Source organism: Anabrus simplex, chromosome 4, assembly GCF_040414725.1.
Source record: "Anabrus simplex isolate iqAnaSimp1 chromosome 4, ASM4041472v1, whole genome shotgun sequence".
NCBI classification, from domain to species: Eukaryota; Metazoa; Arthropoda; class Insecta; order Orthoptera; family Tettigoniidae; genus Anabrus; species Anabrus simplex.
In genome coordinates, this window is record NC_090268.1 from 278,932,726 (window position 1) to 278,945,789 (window position 13,064).

Sequence of the window (13,064 nt, forward strand, 5' to 3'; positions counted from 1 at the left end):
GATTATGAACAAGATTTGAGAAATAAACTACTGGGATTGCCGCAGAGAAAAATCTTGTGGGCAAATGCTGTTCCATCTCTGCCCATTGCAAACTGGCATGGTGATAAAGCTTCGTGTTCAACCACTAGCACCATTCTCAGCGAAACAGCAGAGCAGGTAGGCCTATCTGTCTACTACTTTTCATACAATATTGAATGATATTTGATATTTAATAAATAAAATATTTAATAAATCGTAATAAATTTGACCAACTACATGGAAGTATGAATAAACTGATTCTGTCGTATACTGGCTAGAGTAGCTGACTTTCGTTTAGAAGGCTTGGGTTCGATTCCTGGTACTGGAACAATTTTTTGAATCTTTTTACATTGTTCTGTTTGCCAACAGAATGTTTTATGTGAGAACACAGGGTTATGGCAGTATATTAACTTACAACTTTTCATACACTTTGAACGTTAAGTAGTTAGGCTTATTTTACTTAACTATCATAGTTTCAATTTTATATATGTTTAAAACATGATCGCTCATAAAGGTTTATCTTCATTTTACAGATTTCCACTAATAGAGATTTGCGTCATGAAGTTAGAAGCGTGAAGAAGTGGGCGCGGTCAACATTAGAGACTTTGTCACCAAAGAAAAGGAAAGTTGACCAGGCGACCAGCACTGAATCGCTTCAAAATGAGATCTTAAAACTCTGTAAGCGGGTGGAGATTTTAGAGAAGGCAAAACGCAATTTTAAGACGAAGGGAGGCTGTTCTAAAGACGCTCAATAAACCTGGGTATCTAGTCTCAAAAAGTCGACAACAACCGTCTCCGCCAAAAGTGAAGAAGAGTGCACACAGAGAGGAAGTAATTAAGATTCTGCCCAAATATTTTACGCCAGGTCAGATTCGATGTCTCTTGGGAGGCAATAAACGAGTGAAATGGTCCTCGGAGGACATAACAAATGCTTTGTCACCGAGATCACTTTCCAGAAAAGCATATGATTATTTGAGGAACCGGAACATTCCTTTACCATGTCGGTCAACCTTACAAAAATGGATTCGGCACTTTAAATGTAGGCCCGGAATTTTAACAGAGGTTATATATCTGTTGAAAGCCAGTGCAGAAAATTACAAGGAGTCTGAAAAGATCGTGGTTTTGACATTTGATGAAATTAATATAGACGGATGTATTTCATACGATTCATCTAATGACCACGTACTAGTGCCTCACAGCAACGTCCAGGTTGCGATGGTTCGAGGGCTCTTTGCTGCATGGAAGCAATCCATTTTTTATGATTTCGACGTGACAATGACAGAGTTGTTAAACATAATTAGTACACTTGAGGCTTGTGACATTCATATTGTCGCAGTAACTTGTGACATGGGGGGCAAAAATGCCAAAGTGTGGAAGGAACTAAATGTACACAAGGACAAGAGATTTTTTTGCCAATCCAGTGGATGATAAAAGGAAGGTGTGGGTGTTCTGTGATGTACCCCACATCTTAAAATTATTGAGAAACCACTTTTTAGATGAAGGTTTGACGTTAGCTGATGGTTCAGAATTTCAGAAGAAGATAATAGAACACCTATTACAAACTCAAACAGGGGACCTATCAACTACACATCATATTAATGAGGCTCATCTGAGTGTAACAGGCAGATCCCATCAGAATGTGAGAATGGCTGCGCAGATATTTTCCAGGCGCACAGCTCTGCTAGTGCGGTATACTTTAAACAAGGACGCTGAAAGCAACTTCATCGAGCTAGTCAATGACACCTTCGATGTGTTGAACTCCAGGGCGCCTAAAGATGAAAAGACTCCCCTTAGGAGTGGATACAGCTTAAACTTACGGAGCCAGGAAAATACTCCGAAGTGCTTTCTGGAGGTGATTACACAAGTGAGATTTGGTAAACAGAAAACATTACTTCCGTTTCCGAAGGGGTTCATAATATCTATAAACTCTCTCTTAAGACTTTTTGAAGACATGAAATATACAAATATGTCTTATATTTTAACTGCCAGATTAAACCAAGACTGCTTGGAGAATTTTTTTCACGTGTCCGTGGCCTAGGAGTTTTTTATAGCAATCCTTCCCCTTTTGAAGTTCGTAACAGAATTCGACTTCTATTACTCACAGGGAGTAATGAAATTCCTCTCTTCTGTAGTGTGTCAATGGAAGCTGAAAATAATTCATCACCGAGTGATATGGGTATTTTTCATCCTGATGCTGATAATGAGGAAAATTTATTGGGCTTCGTGAGTACTGAACTACGTATAGATGTTTTCGAGGGGCCGTTAACACCTGTACCCGTAGATGAACGGGAAGAAACGTTGGAATTGTTAAGGCTGGAAGACTTGAGCCAGGACTTAGAAACTGAAGACGTAAACCAGGATGAAATTAAATACCTTGCAGGCTACTGACATTCAAATGTCGCTCTGTTGATGACAGCTTGGGTGATGATAAAGGTGAAATGTTTTCCTTGCCATAGGAAGTGCCTCACATCTGGTTATCAATCATTTCAAAGGAGGCCTTACTCGTCCAACCAAAGAATGGTATCAAAAATTTATGCAGTTTGAGGTACTGTTTGGCAGTTTTCACGGGATTTATATTTCTAAATGTGAAAGAGTAATGCAAACTTTGACTTCTATAATTAAATAAAAATTTCCAGAACTTGACGAGGTTTCTTCCTGTTCACCACAACAAAATAACATCATATAGATGCTATGAAGAAGTATTCAGCGAAAAAGAGTTGACTGTGGACAGCTTCAGCTTCTTCAACAACTTCCTAAGTCATCAAAACGTGAGTTTTAAATACAATTAAACCAATAACTATTCCAGTGTTTCTATGTATGTATTTATTGTTCTTACAGCTGTCTTTTAAGATGTAATTACTCAGAGTTGCTTCTGTTTTCTATCAACAGTATTTTATCACTGATTGCAGGTGGCATGTAAAGTACTACTTTATTTAATTATTTATAAGAAACTGAACTTATTTTTCCTAATTTTCGAGGTTTATGCTGCATGCAGGCGAGCGCTTCTAGCCCTCCTGGCTACGTCATGCGCGATCAACCAATGAGAGTGCTGTGAGTGGGAATGGCCTACCTAATATACTCTATCTACCTTGACCTCCCACATCACACCCATCCATAAGAAAGGTTCTACGAGAGACTGCAACAAATTCCATCTGATGGCCCTCAACTCACACACGAGCAGTGTCATACTTTATGTAATACAGAAGAGGTTAGTGTACTTATTACATTGTATTGTTCTTGTTGTTTAGGTCATCAGACCATAGACTGGTTTGATGCAGCTCTCCATCCCACCCTATCCTGTATTACCATTAGATGGTACTGAATAGATGGACATTTTTCTACCCTATGATAGTGAACAACTGTTCATACGGACCATAATGAAATTCATACCTTATGACTATCCTGTATTAACCTGTTCATTTCTACGTAACTACTACATCTGCATTTACTCTAATCTGTTTGTCACATTCATACCTTGGTCTACCCCTGCCAGTTTTACTGCCTGCACTTCCCCCAAAAACTAACTGAACAAGTCCTGGGTGTCTTAAGATGTGTCCTAACATTCAATCTCTTCTTCTGGTCAAATTTTGCCAAATTGTTCTCCTTTCACCAATTTGACTCGGTACCTCTTCATTTGTAATTTCATCTATCCATCTCACCTTCAGTTTAGTGTAACTATGCCAATAAAGACATTTATCTGTCTATTGTGGTCAGAGTCCATGTCCATGTCTGCTCCTGTGAAGGTCTAATAATCCAATCCCTGGTTTCTGAATGTCTGCCTAATTTTAAGTCTATTTGATAATTTCCTGTGTCTCTATTATCTCGTCCATGCATACAGCTGTCGTTCTGCTGTTTGAACCAAATATTAGCAAGGACTAAATTAGGATCAGTGCAAAATTCAACCAACCAACTTCCTCTTTCATTTCTTTGTCCCAGTCCAAATTCTTATGGCATTACCTTCTCTTTCTTGGCCTACCACTCCATTTCAGTCTCCCATCACAATTGGATTCTAGCCTCCTTTTACACATTGTAGTAAATCTTCTATTTCTTCACATATTCTTTTGATTTCTTCCTCATATGCATTGACTTGGTGTCTACTTCGACAACAATAAACCGTTCACTATGCTGGTCGCAGTAGTTTACCCGCTGCCCTATTTTGTTATTTATTACTCAACTCCTGCATTTCCCATGTTTGATTGTGTTGATTATTCTGTAGTCCATGACCAAAAATTCTGTTCTTCCTGCCAACGTACTTCACTTATACCAACTACATCTAACTTTAGTCTATCCATTTCCCTTTTCAGATTCTCTAACCTACCACAATGATTCATACTTCTAACATTCCATGTTCTAATGCAGAATGTCAGTATTCATCTTCCTGACGATTGCCCTCTCCCATGTAATCCCATCCAGAAATCCAAATAGGGACTACTTTACCTCCGGAATATTTTACTTGGGAGAAAGCCATCATCTGTACATCATTCATACAGAGAGCGCTGCATGTCCTCGGGAGTTAGTTACAGCTGTAGTTTCCTGTTGCTTTCAACAGAGTAGAAGTATAACACAGCAACACCATGTTAAATAATATTATAACGCCATATCAGTCAATCATCCAGACACTGCTGCCCTCGCAACTTTCAAAATGCTGCTAATCCCTCCCCCTTTTTAATGATCCATTCGTTAGTCTGGTCTGGTCTCTTGACAGAAACCCATGCGATGCTATTAAAATACTGAGACTCTCAGCAGGCACATGAATCATTCTGATATTTTTAAACAAGAAGAAGCACTTTTTTTTAAAACTTGTTTTACGTCACACCGACACAGATAGGTTTTATGGTGACGATGAAATGGGCAAGGCCTAAGAGTGGGAAGGAAGCGACCATGGCCTTAATTAAGGTACAGTCCCAGCATTTGCCTGGTGTAAAAATGGGAAACCACGGAAAACCATCTTCAGGGCTGCAGACAGTGGTGTTCGAACCCACCACCTACCAGATGTTAGCTCACAGCTGCGCGTCCCTAACCGCACGACCAACTCGCCGGTAAGGAAACATTCTAAGACGCTTATTGCAAGGATATATCAATTATATAAATAACAGGCACAGAACAATATAAAACATGATCCAAAATGTTTTGGAGTTTCATAAGAAGTAAATGGAATTATAGAGTGTTCCAACAGTGTATGACATATGCTGGAAACCATTTAGTAACTGCACAAAAGTAGCCAACACGTTTGCATGTAATTTTCAAACTGTTTATGCACCCCAGCCTTCTTCATGTGTAGTTTCTCAGACAGTACCAATGACAACTACTAATAGTTAATAGATAAGTCCTCTAAGTGAAAACGAGTACAAAGAGGCAGTATGGCAAGTAAATTAGCTTGTTCTGATTACATACTTTCATACATTATTAAAGGAGGTGCAGAAATGCTAATGGCTCCACTATACAATTTTACAAGCAAATATTTCCTGAAATTTGGGAAAAAAGTAAAATAACTCTGGTTTTTAAATCATAATTGTTCAAAAAGTGCAAACTACAGAGCTAAGTTATCTCAATAACATGTGCTCCAGAAAAACTCTTTGAACAAATACTTTATATTAAAACTAGCAAATGTACCCATCTTCGCTACGGTATTCTACATTGTATACGGATTTCTCCATAAATGACTGTAAAGGCAGTGAGTAAGATTATATTAAATTGCATCTACAAACGGACTTCACCATCAGACGCCTCGTTCAGTGTTCTACGTGGTTGGTCCTATGACATTTTCTCGTATCTCTTATATTTATGGGTTAGGTTCAGTTAGTCATTGAATGGGGTGAAATTTGGTACAGTTTTCACATACTGCTTTATTTTTTTGATACTCATGTGACACTGGAATCATAAAATTTGGCAAACATATGGTCACTGGTCATGTCAATATGCATGCCCAATGTCATGATTGCATCTTTCCTATAAGTGTGCCAAACGATAATATATAGGTGTAAAAAGTATAAAATTAACTTGAACTCGAGAAATGCAGTTCTATGACGTATAAGGGATACAGATACAACAAAAAGTCATAGGACCAAAGTTGTACATCTCTCCAAATTGAAACGCAATTGCGCTTACTCTTTTGTGATACAACTTACCGTTTAGCCACCAATTATTCCAAAACAAAGGTCTGCACCATCGTTAAAACTGCATCCATATTCCAATATTTTCCGTGGCCAAAAGTTATACATTTGCATAGCCTGGAATATTTCCTCAAAGAAAGTGTGTCCAGGTTTCAGGATTAGCACTCGCATACATACAGAGTAATTAAGGAAGAAAATAATACAGTTGAGAAAGTTGAAATGAATAGAAAATAGAATTATAACCGAGGACAGCGGGATAGGACAAATATTTAAATACCAAGTGGATGTATTGGAAAATCAAATGTCCCTCAATAAACTATGATAGTATGAGTTATGGATATAATAATAATTTTGCGTGACTATTTATAGCCGAGTGCAGCCCTTGTAAGGCAGACCCTCGATGAGGGTGGGTGGCATCTGCCATGTGCAGGGAACTGCGCGTTAATGTGGTGGAGGATAGTGTGTTGTGCGAGCTGCAGGGATGTTGAGGACAGAACAAAACACCCAGCCCCCGGGCCATTGGAATTAACCAATGAAGATTAAAATTCCCAACCCAGCCAGGAATCGAACCCGGGACACTCTGAACCGAAGGCCAGTACGCTGACCATTCAGCCAACGAGTGGATATAAGAAAGCGGTAACAGAGAAGAAATTTAGGCGCAGGGATTCTTAGGTAAACAGATAAGAAGATGACTAATGGTGTTATTACTTAAGCTATTCGAGGACGGTTATAACCTCCAACAATATTCCGCCAATATTCTGCAGAATGGCCCATTGACGTCTCTCTTGTTTTCTACCCAAGGAACAACCATGAATTTACAGGAATGATGAGAAAAATGGCAATACATTACTTCGCTTCTGGCAAGCAGTCAGAGACGTTGCCATGCTAACCTGTAAGTTCGTTGTCAGTCTGTCAGTCACACAATACAGAGCATGATACCCACAGAAAATAGTAATCTTCTCCATCATTTGAAGAGTAAGGTAAATTATGAAGATAACAAAAATTTAACATAAGAAATTTTTTCATCTTTTATTTTATCCGTATTGAACCGAGATCACAAATATATTTGAAGTTTTTAGGGGTTCCACCTATTCAGTACAAAACAATGTTGTCTGAATATATTACAACATATTAACTTTATTTAGAAGCACTAGTTTCGGCATTACTTTGGCACCATCATCAGCTGCATGAAAGTAATGAAAAACTGGCAATTAAAATATAAAAATATATTAACATTTTGTAGCACTAGCTCCCAAAGACCTTATATTAAAATACATATTTAAATAAAATATGATGTTATTGTCTCATATTTCTACAAGTTCACAAACTTGTGGGTAAATGTCACAATTAAAAACAACCTAAAAAAGATCGAACCCAGTACCTCACGATAAAACCTTTGAATGCACACAAACATTATTTCTTCTTTCTCTTTAGGTTGTTTTTAATTGTAACATTGACCCACAAGTTTGTGAACTTGTAGAAATATGAATACCTTCAAATACCATGGACTGAGCCATGATCCAACCAACCAAGTTGCAGGTCAGAAGGCCAGCACCTCAACTGTCTATGGCAGCAAGTGATCAGTAAGACAAGAGTTTAATGTGTACCTATTTACTCACTGGAAAATGAAGGATTAGTACAAAATCAAGAATGACCACAGACATCACTCATCCATACAATTTCACAACAGGTCTAAGATAAAAGTATTATTTTTCCTGAACTTACAAGCACAATTAATAAGAAGAGACTTGTCCTTCTGTAACTCCTGGAGGTAAGGATTGTTACTGGATGCAGATGCAATCAACTCCAGCAGCTTGGCCACTTCCATTGGTTCCAACTGTTCTGCATAATGCTCAATAGTCTTGAGAATGCAATCAGATCGAGTTTTAAACTGCTGTGCCAAATATACCACAGAACTTACAGGAACTTTATGTAATGTAGATTTTTCCTCATTTGAAGAGAGCATGGAATGAATAGCCTCAAGCAGAAATAATTTACGTTCACCTTTCAGTTCATTATACACTGTCTGAAGATAACCATCTCTTGCTAATAGCAGTTCAACAGTAAACAACCTATAAATATAAAGGAGTAAAGATTACACTTTTCATATCCATAAAAAAGAAAAGAACGGTTAAAATGCACTGCATATTACTATTTCCTTTTAATATTATCCTATGCTTCAGCAGCCTGGACCCTTAGTGAATTGAAAATAAGATCCCAGCAACTAAAATTAGGTTTTTGAGAAGCACAATGAAAGACAGGAAAGAATATGAAATGAGGGAATAAAGAGAGGTGTGGGAGTTTGTAAACTTCAAGAAGAGAACATTCATGGATACAGTGACTGTGAAGAGACCTAAGGGATGGCCTAGAATGAGATGGAAGAGATCTGAAATGGACTGCATTGAAACTAAAGAGATTATAGCAATACAGTGCTAGAAGAAGAGGAGTGGAAATAATGAGCAAGGTGGGCTTTGGTACACTATTGTACACAGAAAAAATCTGGAAAAGGGAATGGATGAAGATCAGTGATAAATAATAGTACAGTATTTCAGGATATTTTTATACTTACGCGTATTCTGAATCCATCATAGCATGGTCTATGAGTATTTCTAACAGTTGTGTTCCTTGATCCATACTTAAATCAGGACATCCCAACAGGATATTGTACATAACCATTGATGAGTAATTTGCAACTTTCTCATCCTTGTAGCTAAGTAAGTTTCTGTTAAATATAAAACCAAATCATCATCTTCTGACTTCTCAAATGAACAATAAACAGGTACATTTTCAATGTTAATTAAAAAATAATAACCTCAAAGGAATTAATCAATAATAGGAATGGAACTCAAAAATCATCTAACGAATTGTCAACATGCTTGTTTACGTATACAGAGAGAACTCAGCCACTAAAAACTGTACTGTGTAATAAGTAATGGAAGGAGCTTCAATGTTTTTAATGAGGTGTGATGTTCAAAAACTCATTAATAAAAGGATCTAGTAAATACTGGTGTAACAAAATTGAATACTCACACTTTGAGGGATAATGGAAGAGACCAAGACAAACATTAGAGATGGGGAATCCGATTGTTAAAAGAATCAATTCATTTTAAATGATTCATCCTGACTCATTCATTTCATTTGTTCATTCGACTGCCACATTATTGAGAGCAGAGAGGGAAACCATGGAATCAGATGAACCACTTACAAGAACTGTTCAAATTGTTAACATTATTAACAAGATGAAGAGGTTACAGTTGCAAAATGCTCCACCGTTATCAAACTAATTCTTTCCATTATGCAGAGAGTAAGTTGTTATCGTGCACTGACAGCAGAGCAATGGAACAGTATTCAAGGGCTGAAGTAACAGACATGTACTTTGTTTACAGTGCATGCAATGGTAATTCAAGAGCTGCTACATAACTTTATGCAAAGCAATATTCTGCCCAAGATATGCCACTCTACATTTATCGTGAATGATTGCCACTTGCATCAAACCCGTATATTACAAATAAGCTTGTCAAAGAGGTGCTTGTGATTATGTGTTATCGCCATCCTTTTTAATGCCCAGTAACAAGTTAGCATATTTTCGTTTTTTAGGTCCACATACCCCAACACTGGCTGGCAGCACACAGAACACACACTGACTATATGGCTGCTTGGCAGATATGGCATGAACAACAACTGCATCCATTTCAACTACAAGAGGTGCAAACCAAATTACTATCCTATAACGTACTCCTATTAATCTACTAGCTTCTACTTTTCTACCTGTCCATCTGCTTCGTCGGCTACGTCATCTGGTGTCTGTCATCATATAATCTTTATTTTATACCCCGTCTTGTTGCGCCCGCCTGTATCTCGCTCAGTCTACTCCATCGTCTCGCAACATACTGTGCGCTCGCTTGCTCCCAGATGTTTCCACGCTGCGTCATCAGCTACGTCAGCGAACCTTCTCGATGTGCTTCGACTAACCTTCTATCCACCTATAAATGGTTCGAGCATGGCCCTGTGTAATCAGTCTGGCATCGACTGCGGACTCATGTGGAGGAAGCACTGACTGTGTGGCTAGTTTGCACATGCTTCAACATAATTCCGTCTAACTGGAATAACTTCTACCATCTTGTGGACTGGGTGAGCAAAATGAATTCAAGTGTTGTGCTCATGCAGGAACTCTATTGCTCCCGATTGCCCTTCAGGCATCTTTGACTTTGATCATTCTACTGCCTCTCGGCGAATAGAAAATTCTTCTTTTTCAATACAGAACTTAGAATTATGTTTGGTGCTCTACAAGTTAACTTGCACTTGTTCCTTTTACAAAGTCAAGATGTGGACAAAAAACTTTGATGCTAGTCATGTTATACTAAAGTGAACTTAAATGAACTCCTTGTTGGTGCACTTTTTTTTTTTTTGAAGCAGCTTACTTTCTCTGTTCCCTCCCCCCCCCCTACCCTTTTCTCTTTCATTTTTCTGCCTAATTTCCTACTGGTCATTCCCTTTCTTGTTGTTTGACGTTTGAAATCTATTTTTCTAGTAATACACCCTGGTGGTGTAGCATTCTTGTGGCCTTCGAAGTTCTAAAAATATTAAAATCTTTTAATCAATGTTATTCCTGTTATTCGATTCTATGCATGTTTTGAAATGGGAAAATCCCACGATTACAATTTTTCATAAGTCTAGTCACGATGTTTTAGAGAAATTCCTCAGAAAGATATTTATTCATGGTTTTTGATTTGTCTTGTTAGATTTCATGAAGATTCTTACTGTGAATTCACTTCCTAATCTTGTTCTCTTTTAATGCTTGAAACAAAATACATTAGTAGGAGGAGGTCATTGTTCAAATAAAAGTGCCTACTCTTTTTTTTATAGATTCTAGTTTTTCCCTCTTTGCCTTTCTTTCCCAATTTTTTTGTACCTACTACGGATACCTCTGATATTCCCAGCACCGCTTCCTTTTACTCTGCTTATATAACTATGCTTTGGCAGTTCGATATTGGATATTGAGTGGATATTGAGATGAGTGTTTCTCATTGCTTCGTACTGTGCCTTTTGGGTAGTTATCTACCGAGTTGCATTCAAGTTTGGACTTGTCTCTCATATAAAGTTCCAAACTGCCTCAATCCTTGTTGGGTTAAGTTTTGTTAATGGTGTCCTTTTTTTTTTTAGCTATTTGTTTTACATCGCTCCAACTCGTCGACATCTTACGTTGATGATGATATAGGACTGGGAAGGAAGTGACTGTGGCTTTACAGTAATTACAATATAGCCCCATAAATCAATGGTACCTGTACAGATACACTACGGAACCTTGTTCTGGACAGTTCGTGTAGTTCATCGATGATGCGTAGATTAACCAAGACGGAATAGTCAATTTACATGATCAACTCCTGTGAGCAAGATAATTCTTGCCCAACACCTAGGCACAAGATTGACTTCAGTCAAACAGATAAGTGACCATCTATTGGCAGTGAAACTTGAAATGGATGATGTTTGCCTGTTAGACTGCCAATGACTTTCCTAAATGTCATGAGAGTTTTGGTTTTGGAGAAAGAAATGACCATGGAGAGATGATACTTCAGCTATCATCGGCATAAAATCTGACAACAGTCATTAACTGCGAAGTTATAATAGGAGAAACTCTCATACCATAGCACAGGCTTCTTATGGTTTAAGCTGAAAGAGATAGAAACATCTCAGCCGTTCATTGATGATATCAAGGCCTACATTCTCATTCAGTGCATGTACCTCATATGAGGTAAAGTCTGAACACAACAGATCTTTGACCGTATTGTTTGTGCATGTGGGTGTGGTTTATAACGTTTGTTTGAACAGTTAAAGTTTCATTTTTATTCACTATAGGTGCCAACAAAAGTACAAAACACACATGGAAATTTGTTACCTTGAAAGTGAAGTTGGAGGCTTAAGAAGACTTGACAAGGGTGAGAGAATAAAGAATTTTCCACAGAATACAGTGTTGGTGCAGAGGTCACAGTCTGTCAGAAATAAACTTGAAATGTTTTCATCTAACAAGTGCTTGGATGAATCTTTCGACAAAGTCATTTAACACATTGGAGACGGCCATATCATAATGTGCTACCCTCCAGAAATCATACGATTTTTAATGGTTTTTGAAAAGTTTTCAATGCTAGGGTAAGCCATGATTATAACAACTTTTGGTATGCATAGAAAGGTCACGCTTTCATCTACACCAAAATAAGTTTTAATCATCATAATAGTTGCAGCAATTTTTAAATATAAATTTATGAATAATATGTTTTACAAACAAAAAAAATCTGACTCAGCTATGGATGCCAGTTCGATTAATATTTTGAAATTTGACTTTGTGGGCACATCTACTGAAACACACTAATACAGATTCTGACCTAATTGGTCAACTGGCACCGGTATCCTTATTTACAACCAGTAATTTGCATTCCCACTGTTCTTTGTTTGACGACGGTGTTGCATCAAGTTGCTGCAAGTACACGGGAAACACCCACATTTTTAGGAAGCGGTATAAAACAGTATTACAGAACCCCCTTCAAGGAGGCGATATAAAACTACGTTACACTTCACACCAATTTGAAATTAGCTCATTTTCTGCATTTACTAGCCTGAAGTGCCAGAATCATCATGTTTACTTAGTGTGTAATTGTTATCCTCATCCTGATTTTCAGAAGTCGTGTCTTCTATAAGAACATCCATTATGGATTCGTTGTCAAAATTTCGTATACTTGAATTAGACATGTTAAATATTTACAAGAATTACACAAACAAGCCTGCCTCTCAAACACACACTCTTCCTGACCGCATGTACCGTACGTACTTTCCCGCCCATTTCACAGCTGAGAGTCAATGATGACGCAGCCTTTGGTTATGTAGGAACATGGCTGTGTTATCAATGCCTTGAAAGAAGAGCTCTCGACTTATACACAT

General features: G+C 37.8%; 1 protein-coding gene across 1 annotated transcript in view; it reads right to left on the minus strand.

The window, feature by feature from the left end:
- The window catches only part of LOC136871873 (ataxin-10), a 109,412-nt gene that overhangs the window by 59,125 nt on the left and 37,223 nt on the right, over positions 1-13,064 (minus strand). Inside the window, exons 3-4 of the mRNA XM_067145529.2 lie at positions 8,701-8,853; positions 7,857-8,203 (exon numbers count right to left, since the gene is read on the minus strand). Coding sequence (XP_067001630.2) covers positions 7,857-8,203; positions 8,701-8,853 — 500 coding nt within the window. The remainder of the gene's footprint in view (positions 1-7,856; positions 8,204-8,700; positions 8,854-13,064) is intronic.